The sequence below is a fragment of the Petaurus breviceps genome, unplaced genomic scaffold (assembly GCF_028583685.1).
Source record: "Petaurus breviceps papuanus isolate PSGF00001 unplaced genomic scaffold, PetGlider_PUasm1.0 229, whole genome shotgun sequence".
Classification (NCBI taxonomy): Eukaryota; Metazoa; Chordata; class Mammalia; order Diprotodontia; family Petauridae; genus Petaurus; species Petaurus breviceps.
Genome location: NW_027185903.1, coordinates 22007426 through 22020594, shown reverse-complemented (window position 1 = coordinate 22020594; position 13169 = coordinate 22007426). Strand labels below are relative to the sequence as shown.

The 13169-nt window shown below is 37.2% G+C and overlaps 1 protein-coding gene across 6 annotated transcripts in view; it reads left to right on the top strand.

Moving 5' to 3' along the window:
* Window positions 1-13169, top strand: part of PDE4D (phosphodiesterase 4D) — a 1918796-nt gene that overhangs the window by 447912 nt on the left and 1457715 nt on the right. For all 6 annotated transcript variants that reach the window (XM_069096357.1, XM_069096351.1, XM_069096355.1 and 3 more), the window contains one exon: window positions 8290-8431. In XM_069096357.1, the coding sequence (XP_068952458.1) occupies window positions 8390-8431 (42 nt within the window). In that variant the 5' untranslated portion in view covers window positions 8290-8389. The remainder of the gene's footprint in view (window positions 1-8289; window positions 8432-13169) is intronic.

Below are 13169 nucleotides of genomic sequence, written 5' to 3'. Positions count from 1 at the left end.
ATACAAATGCTAATGATTTGTATGAAACTTCAGCACCTTAGCTGAAGTTACTGTTTCAGTTAGTTTTTCAGGTGACCCTCTTGGTTTCTTTAAGTAAACCATCATATCACCTGCCAGAAGGGAGGATTTTTTTTCTTCCTTGACTGTGCTTATTGCTTCAATTTCTTTTTTCTCATATTATTTCTATAGCTGCGTTTCTAGTACATTATTGAAGAGTAATGGTACTAACAGACTTCCTTGCTTTGTTCCCAATCCTACTTGAAAGGCTTCTAGCTTATCACCTTTACTGATAATACTTGCTCTTGGTTTTTAGATATATACTGCTTATCATTTTGAGAAATGCTTCATTTATTCTCATGCTTTCTAGTGTTTTTTTTCCTTTAAAAGAATGAGTATTGATTTTTTTTTGTTTGTTTGTCTTTAAAGCAACCGGGGTTAAGCAACTTGCTCAAGGTTACACGGACAGTTATTTTTGTGTGGGTGCCGAGTATCTGAGGCCAGAACTGATCCCAGGTCTCCCAACACTGGGGCCGGCGCTCTTACTCACTGCACCTCCTAGCCACCCCAGAGTATTGTATTTTGTTAAAAAGCTTCTGCATCTATTGAAGTAGCCATACGAATTTTTGTTGCTCTTGTTATTAATGTGATTTATATTATATTATAATGTAACATTATATTATACATAATATATATTTATTATTATATTATATATAATATATATTATATATAAAATATAAACTTTATATTAAGTTTATAGTTTTTCTAATATTGAACCAATCCTGCATCCCTGGTATAAATCCATTCTGGTCATAGGGTCTGATATTTGGGGTATATTGCTACAATCTCATTACTAGTATTTTATTAAAAATTTTTGCATCAATATTCATTAGTCTGTTGGTTTCTTCTTTTTTGACTTTCCCTAGTATAGTTATCAAGACCATATATGTGTCATAGAAAGAATTTTTAGGACTTCTTCTTTACCCATTGTTTCTAATTGTTTATACAATATTGAAATTAATTCCTCTTTGTATATTTAGTAGAATTAACTTGTAAATCTGTCTGGTTCTGGGTGTTTTTTCTTCTACAACTCATCTATGGCTTATTCAATTTCTTTTTCTAAGAGAGGGTTACTTAGGTAACCTATTTCTTGTTTTGTAATCTGGGCAATACATTTTTTCTGGGCTGTTAAGGTTTTATTAGTTTTATTTTCACTTATAAAATTATTTATTTATTTTTAGTTTTCAACATTCACTTCCAAAAGATTTTGAATTCCAAATTTTCTCCCCATCTCTCCCCACTCTCCACCTCAAGATGGCATGTAATTTGATATAGGCTCTCTCTATATATATTTATATTAGCCTATTTTCACATTTGTCATATTGTAAAGAATAATTAGAACCAATGGGAGAAACCATTAGAAAGAAGAAAGAAAAAAAAAAGAGAAAGAGCAAATAATATGCTTCAATCTCTATTCAGACTCCATAGTTTTTGGGGGGATGTGGGCAGCATTTTCCATCACGAGTCTTTTGAAATTGTCTTAGATCCTTGCAGGCAATTATTTTTTTAATATAGATATCTATTTCATTAATATTTTCAGTTTTATTCATATTTATAATTTCATTTTCTTCTTTAACATCAAATTAGCCAAATGGCTTATCTATTTTGTTGTTGTTCTTAAAAAGAAAAGCTTAGTTTTACTTATTAGTTCATTTCTTAAAACTTTCAATTTTGTAAACCTCTTTTGATTTTCAGGATTTCTGTTTTAGTGTTTAATTGAAGGGTTAGTTTTTTTTATTGTTGCATGTCTAATTAATTGATCTATTGTTGTATGTACAATTCATTGATCTTCATTTGTTCGTTCGTTCGTTTGTTCGTTCCTTCCTTCCTTCCTTTCTTCCTTCCTCTCTTTTGTTCCATTTTTCTTTCTTTCTCTATTTCTCCTTTTCAATTATTTTTTGATCTTTACCTCAAAGGTGCTTTGTTGAATAAAATTTTTATTATATTATGGTCAGAAAAATTAACTTAATATTTCTGTTTTCCTGCATTTGTGATATTTTTATACCCTAATGTAATGCCACAAATGAGCAGCTGTCCAGAAGATTGCTACTGTGAACAGCTGTTACAGTTCTGATTACACAGTATAGTGAACACTCTATTTATTCAGTAACAAATCAAAGCAAAACATTCACAGAAAATCAAGGTACGGCATTCACAATATTACAACTTATCAGAGAAAATCACAATATAGTATTCACAATAGCTTATCATTAAGTTGGCCACATAGTTTTCACCATAGTGGCCATAAAGTTTTGAGCAAAGAACAATCATCTGAAAGTACAATAGTCAAAGTCTTCCACTCATGGGGCACACTAAGTTAACTCAATCAGTCACATATTCAGCAATCAATTGCGAAGTATCATTAATCACTAAGTACAATCATTAGAAAATACACAGACCCTCCACCCCTAGGTCACTAGTAAACTACAATTTCATTACTACTCAGTGCCCACCAAGAGGTCTTTTCATCTTGACTTGAGGCAGGCAACTCCTACCTGAGTCCACCAGTCACCTGGATTCAGAAGCAGACAGCTCCCAGTTCCTTGTAAGTTCTCTATGTAAGTCCTGCTCCACACTGAAGTTTACAGGGTCCAGTCCATCTCAAATCCTTCACAATTTCTGTTCCTGGGAATTCAAGACTCAACCAAGCCACAAACAGACAAAGTTTTAGCATCCTGGTCATGCTTCCTCAGTCTTCTGCAACAAGTTTGAAAAATTAGAATCACCTTATCCAGCCTGGGGGAAGGGGATGCTCCTTGGCTTCTGGGCTCCTATTCAGAAGAAGCTCCACCACCACAAGTTCTCAGGAAATTCTGACTCAATTCTCAATTCTCATTTCTCTTCTGTAGCTGCTCTGCCTCCAGATGTTGGTCCCAAGAAATTCTCACTGTCCCTTCCTGGGACTTTTCTTTATATACACACTGAATTAGCTTTGTATTTCAGCCAACCCCTTCCTGTTACATCAGTAACAAGAGACAGGAGTTCATGCCTTCTGTTTCCCCAACAGAGGCTTGATCAATTACTAAGTGCTACCTTTGCTTTACTTGAAACAAGGTGCTAAGTACCTGCTTACTTGCCAATACAAAAAGGGGTCTTCAAATTCAAATCACATTACCATTAGACCTAATAAAATGATCACTTTTTGTGAAGGTGCCAGAATCAGCTGAGAAATAAATATACTTCTTTCTTTTACCATCTATATGTAACTTTCCTAGATGTTTTATTCATTTCATTCACTTCTTTCTTGTTTATTTTATGGTTGGATTTATTTAGGTATAATAGGGTTAAATTGAGGTTCCTCACTATTGTTATTATATTATGTCTTGTTATCAATTTCCTCCTATATCTTATTTAACTTTTCCTTTAATAATGTAGATGCTATGCCATTTGATACCTATGTGTTCAGGATTGATATTAATTCATGTCTATGGTAACTTTTATAAAAATGTAGTTTCCCTTGTTTACTTCTTTTAATTAAGTTTATCTTTAATGTTGCCTTTTCTGAGATACATATTACTACCCCTGCTTTTTAAAATTTCACTTGATGTATAATAGATTCGGGGGGGGTCCTTTATTTTAACCCTCTGTTTCTTTCTGTTTCAAGTGTCTTTCTTGTAAAGAACATTTTGTTGGATTCTGGTTTTTCATGTAATCTGTTGTTGTATTTTATGAGTTCATTCCATTCACATTCACACTAACCCTGCATTTCCCTTTGTCCTTTTATCTTTTACCTTTCCTTCTCTTTTCTTCCTTTGTTAAATAGCTGTTTATTGGAAAAAGTGATCTGAGGAAGGGTCACTAGATTCACCAGAGAGCAACAATACCACACAAGTTAGGAGTGATCAGAGAAGTCATCAGAAAGCTCTGGGATCTCAGCTTCTTCCTGGATTGTGAGGGATGGCCTGCAGTGCTAGGGTATACCCAAGTAGAAGGCTTTGACTTAGTAGACATGGTTAAAGACAAAGACTCACAGACTGCAGCTCCTGATTTTCTACCTGGATTATATTTGCCTTGAGCAGCTTGGCTATTAGCTGTGGCATACTTAATATATTCCTCTTGGGAAGCTTGGACATTTTCCATTTTTCCACCCCAGGTCTTAAGGGCAGATACCTGCAGGACTCAGTCATAAGGAAAGGTCAGGGCCCATGCTTCCTTCTTTTTTTTACCCTGCCACCTTTAAGAGTTTGTTTTATTTCTGACCACCACCATCATGTCCTTTATTCTCCCCTTATCCTCCCTTTTCCTGCCCCCCCTTTTTAAAAGCAATCGGGGTTAAGTAACTTGCTCAAGGTTGGCCAGTTACTTCTGGGTGTGATGCTAAATATCTGAGCCTAGATTTGATCTCCAAGTCATCCCGACACTGGCACCGGTGCTCTTACTTGCTGAGCCACCTGGCCGCCCCTAAGCAATTGGGGTTAAGTAACTTGCTCAAGGTTACACGGTCAGGTGTTTCTGGGTGGGTGCTAAGTGTCTGAGCCTGGATTCGATCCCCAGGTCATCCTGACACTGGAGCCGGTGCTCTTACTCTCTGTGCTACCTGTCTGCCCCTGCCCTTTTTCTTAATTCATTTTCTTCCTACTTCCCTGTTGGGTAAGTTTCTGTACCCAAATGTGTGTGTATGAGTGTGTGTATTTGTGTTCTTCTCTCCTTGAATCAGTTTAGATAAAAGTGAGGTTTAAGTGTCACCCATTTCCCTCCCACTGCCCCCTCTATTGTATAACTCTTGCTTGCTTATCTCATTTATGTGTGATAATTTTTCCCATCTTCTTCTCCTTCCTGCTATCTCTCTCTCAATTTCTTCCTCTTCCCCACACTTCCGTTCTTCTTTTGAGATTATCATAATATATCAGAATGACTCCTAGGCCCTCTGTCAAATTAGGCCCCCTCCAAAATCTCTGGTGATTTAAAGTTCTTGAGTGTTACATATGTCATCTCTCCTTATAAGAATTCAAGCAGTTTAACTTTGTTTGATCCCTTGTTTTATCATTCCTATTTACCTTTTTATACTTTTCTTGAGCCCTGTATTTATATGTCTGTTTTATTCAGCTCTAGTTTTTTCATCAGGAATGCTTGAAAGACGTATATTTCATTAATTGCACATTTTTCATCCAATAGGATTAATACAGTTTTTCTAGGTAGATTGTCCTTAATTGTAATTCTAGATCATCTGCCTGCACAGAATATAATATTTGTAGCTCTCTGTTCCTTTAGTATGGTAGCTACTAAATCTTGAATGAACTTGACTGTATGGTACCTGGTTCCATTGTACTTGAATTGTTTCTTCTTCTTTACTCCTTCACTTGGGGAGTTCTATATTTTGGTTGTGTTATTCCTGAGAACTTTCATTTTGGAATTTCTTTAGGAGATGACTGATGGAATCTTTCCCTTTTTACTATGCCCTCTTGTTCTAAGATATTTTGGTGGTTTTCCTTTATCATATTTTGAAATATGTTATCTAGCCTTTTTTGTTCAATGGTTCTTAAATTATCTTTCTTTGATGTATTTTCAGTCAATAAACATTTTTATCAGGCACCTACATTGTGCCATCCACTGTGCTAAGTAAGCATTGGGGATGCATAAAGGAGCAAAAGATAGTTGTTGCCCTAAAGAAGTTTATAAGTTGTTTTACTGCTAGGTATTTTACATTTTTCTTCGATTTTTTTCAGTCTTTTTATTTTTTTCATTATTTCTCAGTGCCTCATGGAATAATTAGATTCCATTTGGCTAATTCTGATTTTTAAGAAGTTATTATCTTCAGAAATATTTTGTGATTATTTTATCAAGCTATCAAGTCTCTTTTCCTAACCTTTTTGCATGGTCCACATTTCTTTTCCATTTTTTTTCCTACCATTTGTATTTGGTTTTAAAAATATTTTTTGTTCTTTTTAATCCCTTAAATTCTTCAAGGAATTCTTGTTAGGCATGTGTCCAATCTGCATTTTTTTTCCTTTGAGACTCTTCTTGTAAATGTTTTCAAGTCATTGTCTTCTTGTGTGTTTATTTCTTGAGTTTTCTTACCACCATAGTAGTTCTTTATAATCAGGTACTTTTTTCTCATTCTTTCAGCCTATTTCTGATTCTGGACTTTGGTTCTTCTCAATTCATAGGCAGATATCTGCCTGAGCTTCTATTCTTTCATGTCCTTCTACTGTTTTCATAGCTTATTCTGGGGTCATGCAAGTTGTCAGTGCTTTCCAAAGTGGTATGATCTATTCAGAGTTATGTTCACTCTCCTCCTGGTCTGAGTTTCACAAATTTTTGTTCCACGTTTTTGTCTGTTGGCTTGTGTACAGATGAGTTCCAATAGATTTCTGCTGGACTCACTGTTGTCTAATTGGAATGTTCTTCCATTTAGGAACAGGTTCATAGCGATTGAATTCCTGACTTTCCTTTGTTCTTAGTCTCCTGCCTTGGTTATTCCATTGTTGGCTCATGTGCTGGGCTACAAGCTAGAATTGAGTCACTGCTTTGTTTCTGGGCTCAGAGCCTCATAGTTTCTCAAATTTCTTCTCTCAGTACACAGTTATGGCCCTGATGGCTCACAACTGCTCCTCTCTGCTCTAGGTCCAGAACCCATAACTGGGAAATGGACAGCAGGGATATCATATGGTGCCTTTTCTTGTTCTCATACTGGGACCTCTTTCTGTTCTAGTGGGTTTTTTTTTCTTGTTTCTCTGTTTTGGTTCCCTTTTATCCCCCAGGGATGGAAAAGTCCCTGTCCTTACCAGCACTACTGTTGAGTTCTGCTCCTTGCTAGGCCCTACTCCAGTACTGGCAGACCTCTATGTCTTCCTTAGCTACTTTGGGCTGATACAGTGACTCACTTTGACTTTTTCTTGGCTTTCTAGATGAAAATTTGATCTGGCATGTTTTCTAGGTTGTTGTAGAGGAGGTGGGATGAGTGAGTAAGGCAACAATGCTTCTTTTACTCTGTCATCTTGATTCCACTTCTCAGTCCCATTTTTCTTAGGCAAATGGCTTACTGTCTTCATACAGGTTTCCTCAACTGTAAAATGAGGAAGTTGTACTCTATGACCTACAAGGTCTAGATCTAGAAGCCTTTTGCCACATTGTTTGCCCTTTTCTTAATGCTCTCTACTTTAGTGTCTGTCCTAAAATGTTGTGGTCCAAACTGAACACAGCATTCCAGATGTGGCCTGACTAGGGTAGAATATTGCAAGACTCATTAATACTAGACATTATACCTCTCTCAATGTAACCTGAAATTACATTCACTTATTTTTTTTTACTTCCATATCATACTGTTAACTCATATTTAGCATGCACTCCCATTAAATTGTTTTTTTTTTCAGGCAAAGTGTTGCTTAATTATGTCTCTCCCATCTTTATCTTTGCTGATTGTTTTTTGAACCTGTGTTAGGTTTTTCATTTATCCACACTAAATTTCATCTGAGTAGATTCAGTCCAGAGTTCTATCCTATCCAAATCTTTTTGGATCTCACCCATTACTTAGGCAGTTATTAAACACTTACTAAGTGAAAAACACTGTGATAGTCACTGGAGATGCAAAGATGAAAGACAATACAGTCCCTGGTGTCCAGGGACACGTTCTTCAATAATTCTATGGATTCCATGGATCCATCAATATAAGGACACCCGACAATGGTGCATAATATAACCCATCACCTTTTGTGCTATTCTTGTCCATATCCTCTCCTACTTTAAGGGAGGATGTGGACAAGATCTCTATGTACTGGAACCTTTCTCTAAGTCTTTAAAGCTTATAGTTAAGAAGCTTCATATCTCTTATCCTCCACTATAAGGATAAGAAAAAAGCAACTTGTATAACCTAACAAATCAGTTACTGACTATGTTGTTCATTTATTTCTTGGGTATTTAAGATTTTAGTCTGAAAGGCATTGACTCCCTTACTGTACAAGTGAGAGCTAATATTTGTATGTAGTGATAGCCTATATATTTACTAAAATTTAGAGGAGTGTCTTATAAATTTACCTTTGTATCTACTCCCCAAAAATAGATTCTTATGGTTAATGACACAGAGATAATTGTGGAAATCTAGAACTTTGTGTTTAGCAAAAATAACTTCATAAAAATCATTTACGTGTCCTTGTGTGGCTTTATACATTACACCTATTAACTTCTTGTAATTTATTTAAGTGAACAGTCCAATCACCAGTTCAATTATAGACAACATTTAGTCACATGAATTAAACATCCACTGAATTATGTTTTTCTTTGTTTTCTCTTCAGTATGCCATTTGGCCTTTGATTGGCTTGGAGTGAAGACAGTATTTCTCACACTAGTGTTCTCATACTAGCACTGATCTGCATTACTGAATATAATACTACCATGGAAAAAAACACGAGTGATCTGCTTTCACGGAGCAAAAGTGTAAGTTTTTGTTCCTTTGCTTGTTTGTGCATATGTGTTGATCTTTTGGCCTGACTCACGGATTGCCTTTTTTATCTTTCTTTGTAGAATTGGGTAGCTGTGATATTGTAGCAAGGCTTTTTAAGTTTTTATTCTCTGACTGTATGTTGCACATGAAAATGATGCCTCAGAATGAACAAGTGAAGTGTTGTTTGTGGTCATGTGACTACAGTGACTTAGTTGACGTTTGAATGGACAATGTTGTCCAGCTTATTTGAATACATTTATATGACTTGGTACCCACTGTGGAGGGATACTGTATATGAATGTGATCATGTATACAGAGAAACTGACTATGGTTATAATTTTGCTACTGAAACATGAGACTTTCTGAGAAGTCATACTATACAGAGTCTGGCAGGGCCTGGAATGATAAGGTTCCCAACTCTTTAAATCCATCATTTTTTCCTGTGGTGAGAAATGGAAAAGCCTTTGTATTTGGGTTTAGATGATCTAGGATTAAACACCACCTCTGGATTTAGAACTGATATTACATTTGACAATTTACATGTTCTCTGGGCTCCATTTTCTGATCTGTAAAATGAGGGTGCTAAATAAGACCCCTTCCAATTCCAAATCTATCATTCTTTGGTCAAAAGCATCAAAACACAAGGAGCATGTATTTTAATCAATACATTGGGATTTGGGGTATGGATGTATTTGTAATGCTGGTATATGCCACCTTGTTAGCTGCTTCATGTTGCTGGTCTGTGCTACTTAGTGAGTGACAGGCTGATGGGCTACTGTAGGGGATAGTCATTTAGACCTCAATCTCAGATAGTGGCAGCTGTACTCTACTATCAGAGGGAATGCACATTAAGGTGCCAGTGGGAGGCAAAAGAGTTTTGGCAGTGGGAAGCAGAGCAAGAGTTTAATACCAATTGGGGAAACAGAGTATGGGGGAGAGAGAGTTGAAATCAGCAAGAAGTCAGAGGCACTGACTGGTTGTTCCCATTAGAGGAGGTCAATACTGAATTAAAGAAGGGGGCAGTTAAGTGCCCAACCTAGAAACAAGGAGAATAAACAACTTGGAGAGCAGGTACTGAAATCGATTGTGCCTGCTTCCCAGTTGACTTTTTGCCTGTTTGCCTGTTTGGCTTTTGACCTCTTTGAGTGAATGTTGACCCCTCCCTTCTGGTTTTTCAAGTAGTAACACACATAGATTAGACAAGCTTTAATGTAATAGCTTTAAAAAGTTAAATAAAATTAAATTTTTCAGTAAACTTACTAAATTTTTGTTATTTCATAGAACCCAGGAGAGTTGTTTTTTACCTCTTAGTCAGCAAAATATAGTAAAGACAAATATTCCTAGAAAGAGTGGTCTATACTTGTTGTCTCCATTTTCTCACCATCTCTTTATTCTTTAACTCCTTTTAATCCAGCTTTTCACTTCACTATTGTCAACAAACCCCATACTGTGCAGAGTGCTAGAGGTACAAAGAATAGCAAAAACACCATCTATACCCTCAAAGACCTTGCATTCTAATGGGGGAGACAGTATGAAAGTAACTATGCAGTACAAGATATATACAGGGTAAATGTAAGGTAATCCCAGAAGGAAGGCACCAGAATGCAAATGAAGGTGAGAGGAACCAAGAGTCTCTGCAGAAGCCAAGACTTGAGTTGAGTTCTGAAAAAGGCTGGAGAAACCAGGAGGCAGGGATAATAATAAAGGGGAATATTCTAGGTAAGGAGGACAGCTATTGAAAAGGCACAGAGTTGGTAGACAGATGACTGTGTAGGAAGAAGGCCCATGTCACTGAATTGTAGAGTGTATGAAGGAATGTAAAAGGTAATAAGACTGGATGGATAGTAAGGGGCCAGATTGTGAAGGGCTTTAGATGCCAAGCAGTATTTTACATTTGATCTTGGAGGTAATCAAGAGCTACTGGAGATTTTTGAGAAGATTGAGTGGGATGATATGACTAGGCCTGGGCTCTGGGAACATCACTTGGCAGTTCAGGAAGACTGATAGGAGAGAGAAGTTCTGAATCAGGGATACCAGTTAGAAGGCTCCTGGAGCAGTTCCCATTAGAGGAACTGAAGGCCTTTATTAGGGTTGTGACTATGTGAGGGGAGAGAAGGGGGTACACATCAGAGACACAGGGAAGGTAATAGCAATGGATTGACTAAGTGGGATATGAGTGGAATCAAAATGACACCAAGGTTATAAGCTTGAATGACTGGGAGCACAGTGAAGTTACAACTCTGAATATGAGCAAGCCCCGAAATACTTTTCTCTTGGCTGAGGCCTTCTGTCTATGCCAGCTCAAGAAGCTCACTTTATACTACCTGTCCAAAGAGCCCTAAAGGACAAAAAAGGAGGAGACAAGGGGTCTGCCCATAGTAATGCCACCTGTGAGACTGTCCTATCCCTACAATTAAGGGATCAGTCAGTCAGCTGTCCTTTTCTCTAGCCCTAAAAATTCTTAGTAATTACGCAATTTGCCTCTGAACCCTAGTAGACTGTGAGCCTACAAGCAATTTTACACACCATTCAGCAAGAAAAAGTAGAAACCATTTACTGTGGTTTTCCCTCCTGCCACTCACTGCATTCTCTGACTGCACCTCCCACATGCCCCTATCATAGGATTTTCAGTTGGACACAGTCTTGTCTATTTGTACAACCACTTCCAGGTATGAAGGAGATTTTAGCCATCTTTTCCCCACTACCATCCAATCTAGGTCAGGTCCCTGATGGACTAGGAGACTTCTATCCACTTCATAGATTATGCTATTTCATTAGTAAAATGCCTCACACATTACCCTGTTCCACTATTTCAGCACCAAAGTGAAAGCATACAAGGCTGTGATGAAAACAGATTTTTATTATTTCCATCATGTATTACCAACATGCCCCTTTGTTGAGTTCTCCAAGGGAATGAAAGCATCCAAACTGATGTAGTTGTGACGTGAGAACATTTGTACACATCTGAAAAATCACCAAAGCAAACACATTTCTCAGCTATAAAGCCTGCTCAGTGTTAACAGGATGATGTGAATGTGATGTCCCAAAGCCATTCTCTTTCTATATTTCTACAGTATCACTATTCAGATGTGAAGGGTGAAAGAATGAATGAATGCATGTTCAGGGGAGGGGGAAAATCTAGTACATGCACTCAGCAGGCCTTCCTCAAGAATGAGCTGCATTAAAACATTAGGACAAATGTGCCTAGAAGAGCTTGAACTGCTTGCTACAAATGGATTTGACCTTTAGCACATTTACATTCATCTCTTTTTCAAACTCAAAGGGCAGGAATGTCCAAGTACATTTGTTGGGTTGGCATTTTGCTACATTGATTATTTGCTTAAAATAAATAGGGCAGTGATCTGGTCTTTCCATCACATGGAGGTTTCCATGTGATTGGAGCAGTTCAGTATATGTTTTATCAAGTAGTGAATCCATAGCTGAAGATGTAAGCTGGATATAGCAACAAAATTGCCCTCTGCTGTAAATACTCTGCCTGATTGATGGGGTAGAGTTAGGAAGGGGAAGGAAGTGAAAATAGAAGAATATTTTCATTAGGAGTAAGACAGGGACGTTGACATAGGTGTGGTATGGGTAGAGGAAGGGCACCTTAAAACACTACAAAGTCCTGAACCTGCTAAAGATGTAGTCTGAAAGGTGAAGAAGCATATCACTGCTAGCGAGTGCAGAAGGTAAGGAGGAATTGAAGGGCATGAAGCTGGCAGTGGGGCAGGCAGGGGAAGAAAAGCATTGGTGACTATGAAATTTCTCAACCCAGAATAAAGCTCTAAATGCTCTAACCTAGTTATGGATCTAGACAAGAATGTTTAATTCCATTCAGTAAATTTAGTAAGCACCTACCATGTGCCAGATGTATTAGGCACTGGAGATATAATGATAAAAATAAACCAGTTCCTGCCCTCAAGCAACTTACATTCCACTGGGGGAGAAGAAAAAAACACAGTAGGTAACAAAGAGGTATGAAACATGTGCAAAGGAAATGGGAAGTAATTTTGTGACGATGAGGAAAGCTATATACTATTATATGACTGTATTTCCATGCAGATTTTGGTAATAATAGAAACCATAATAATGGAGCACTAGACTTGGAATCAGGAGACTGGAATTAAAATTCTATTTCAGAAACTTCCTAACTGTGTGAACCTAGGAAAGTCACTTAACCTTGGTGTGCCTCAGTTCTCTCCTTTGTGAAATGGGGATAATAATAGCACCTACATCCTGGGCTTATTGTGGGGATGAAATGAGGCACATGTAAAGTGCTTTGCAAACCTTAAAGCTCTACATAAATGATAACTAGTTTTATCACGATAACCATTGAAATATGAACTCCCCCATTGAAGTTTCCTTGAATCCAGGGGATGTTTTTACTTTTTCTTTGTATCTTGCACGTTTAGCACATTGCTGGAATATATTAAGTGCTAAATAAATACATGTTGATTGATCATAAATCTTATCACTACATGTAGTTTTTAGGGTCAAACCTCAGAAAAGAGGCCCCTGAAAAGACCCAGTGATCCATTCTGTGACACAATAGAAAATAAAATACATTTGTTTTGATATCAGAGGGTCTGATTTTGAATCCTGGTTCCATGACTTTTGCTCCCTGTGCAATCATGAGCAAATCAATTCATATCTATAGGGTGAATTATTTTTTGAAATGGGACTTTGTTTTGTCAGTTATAAAATGAGGGCATTGAGGGAGCTGAAATA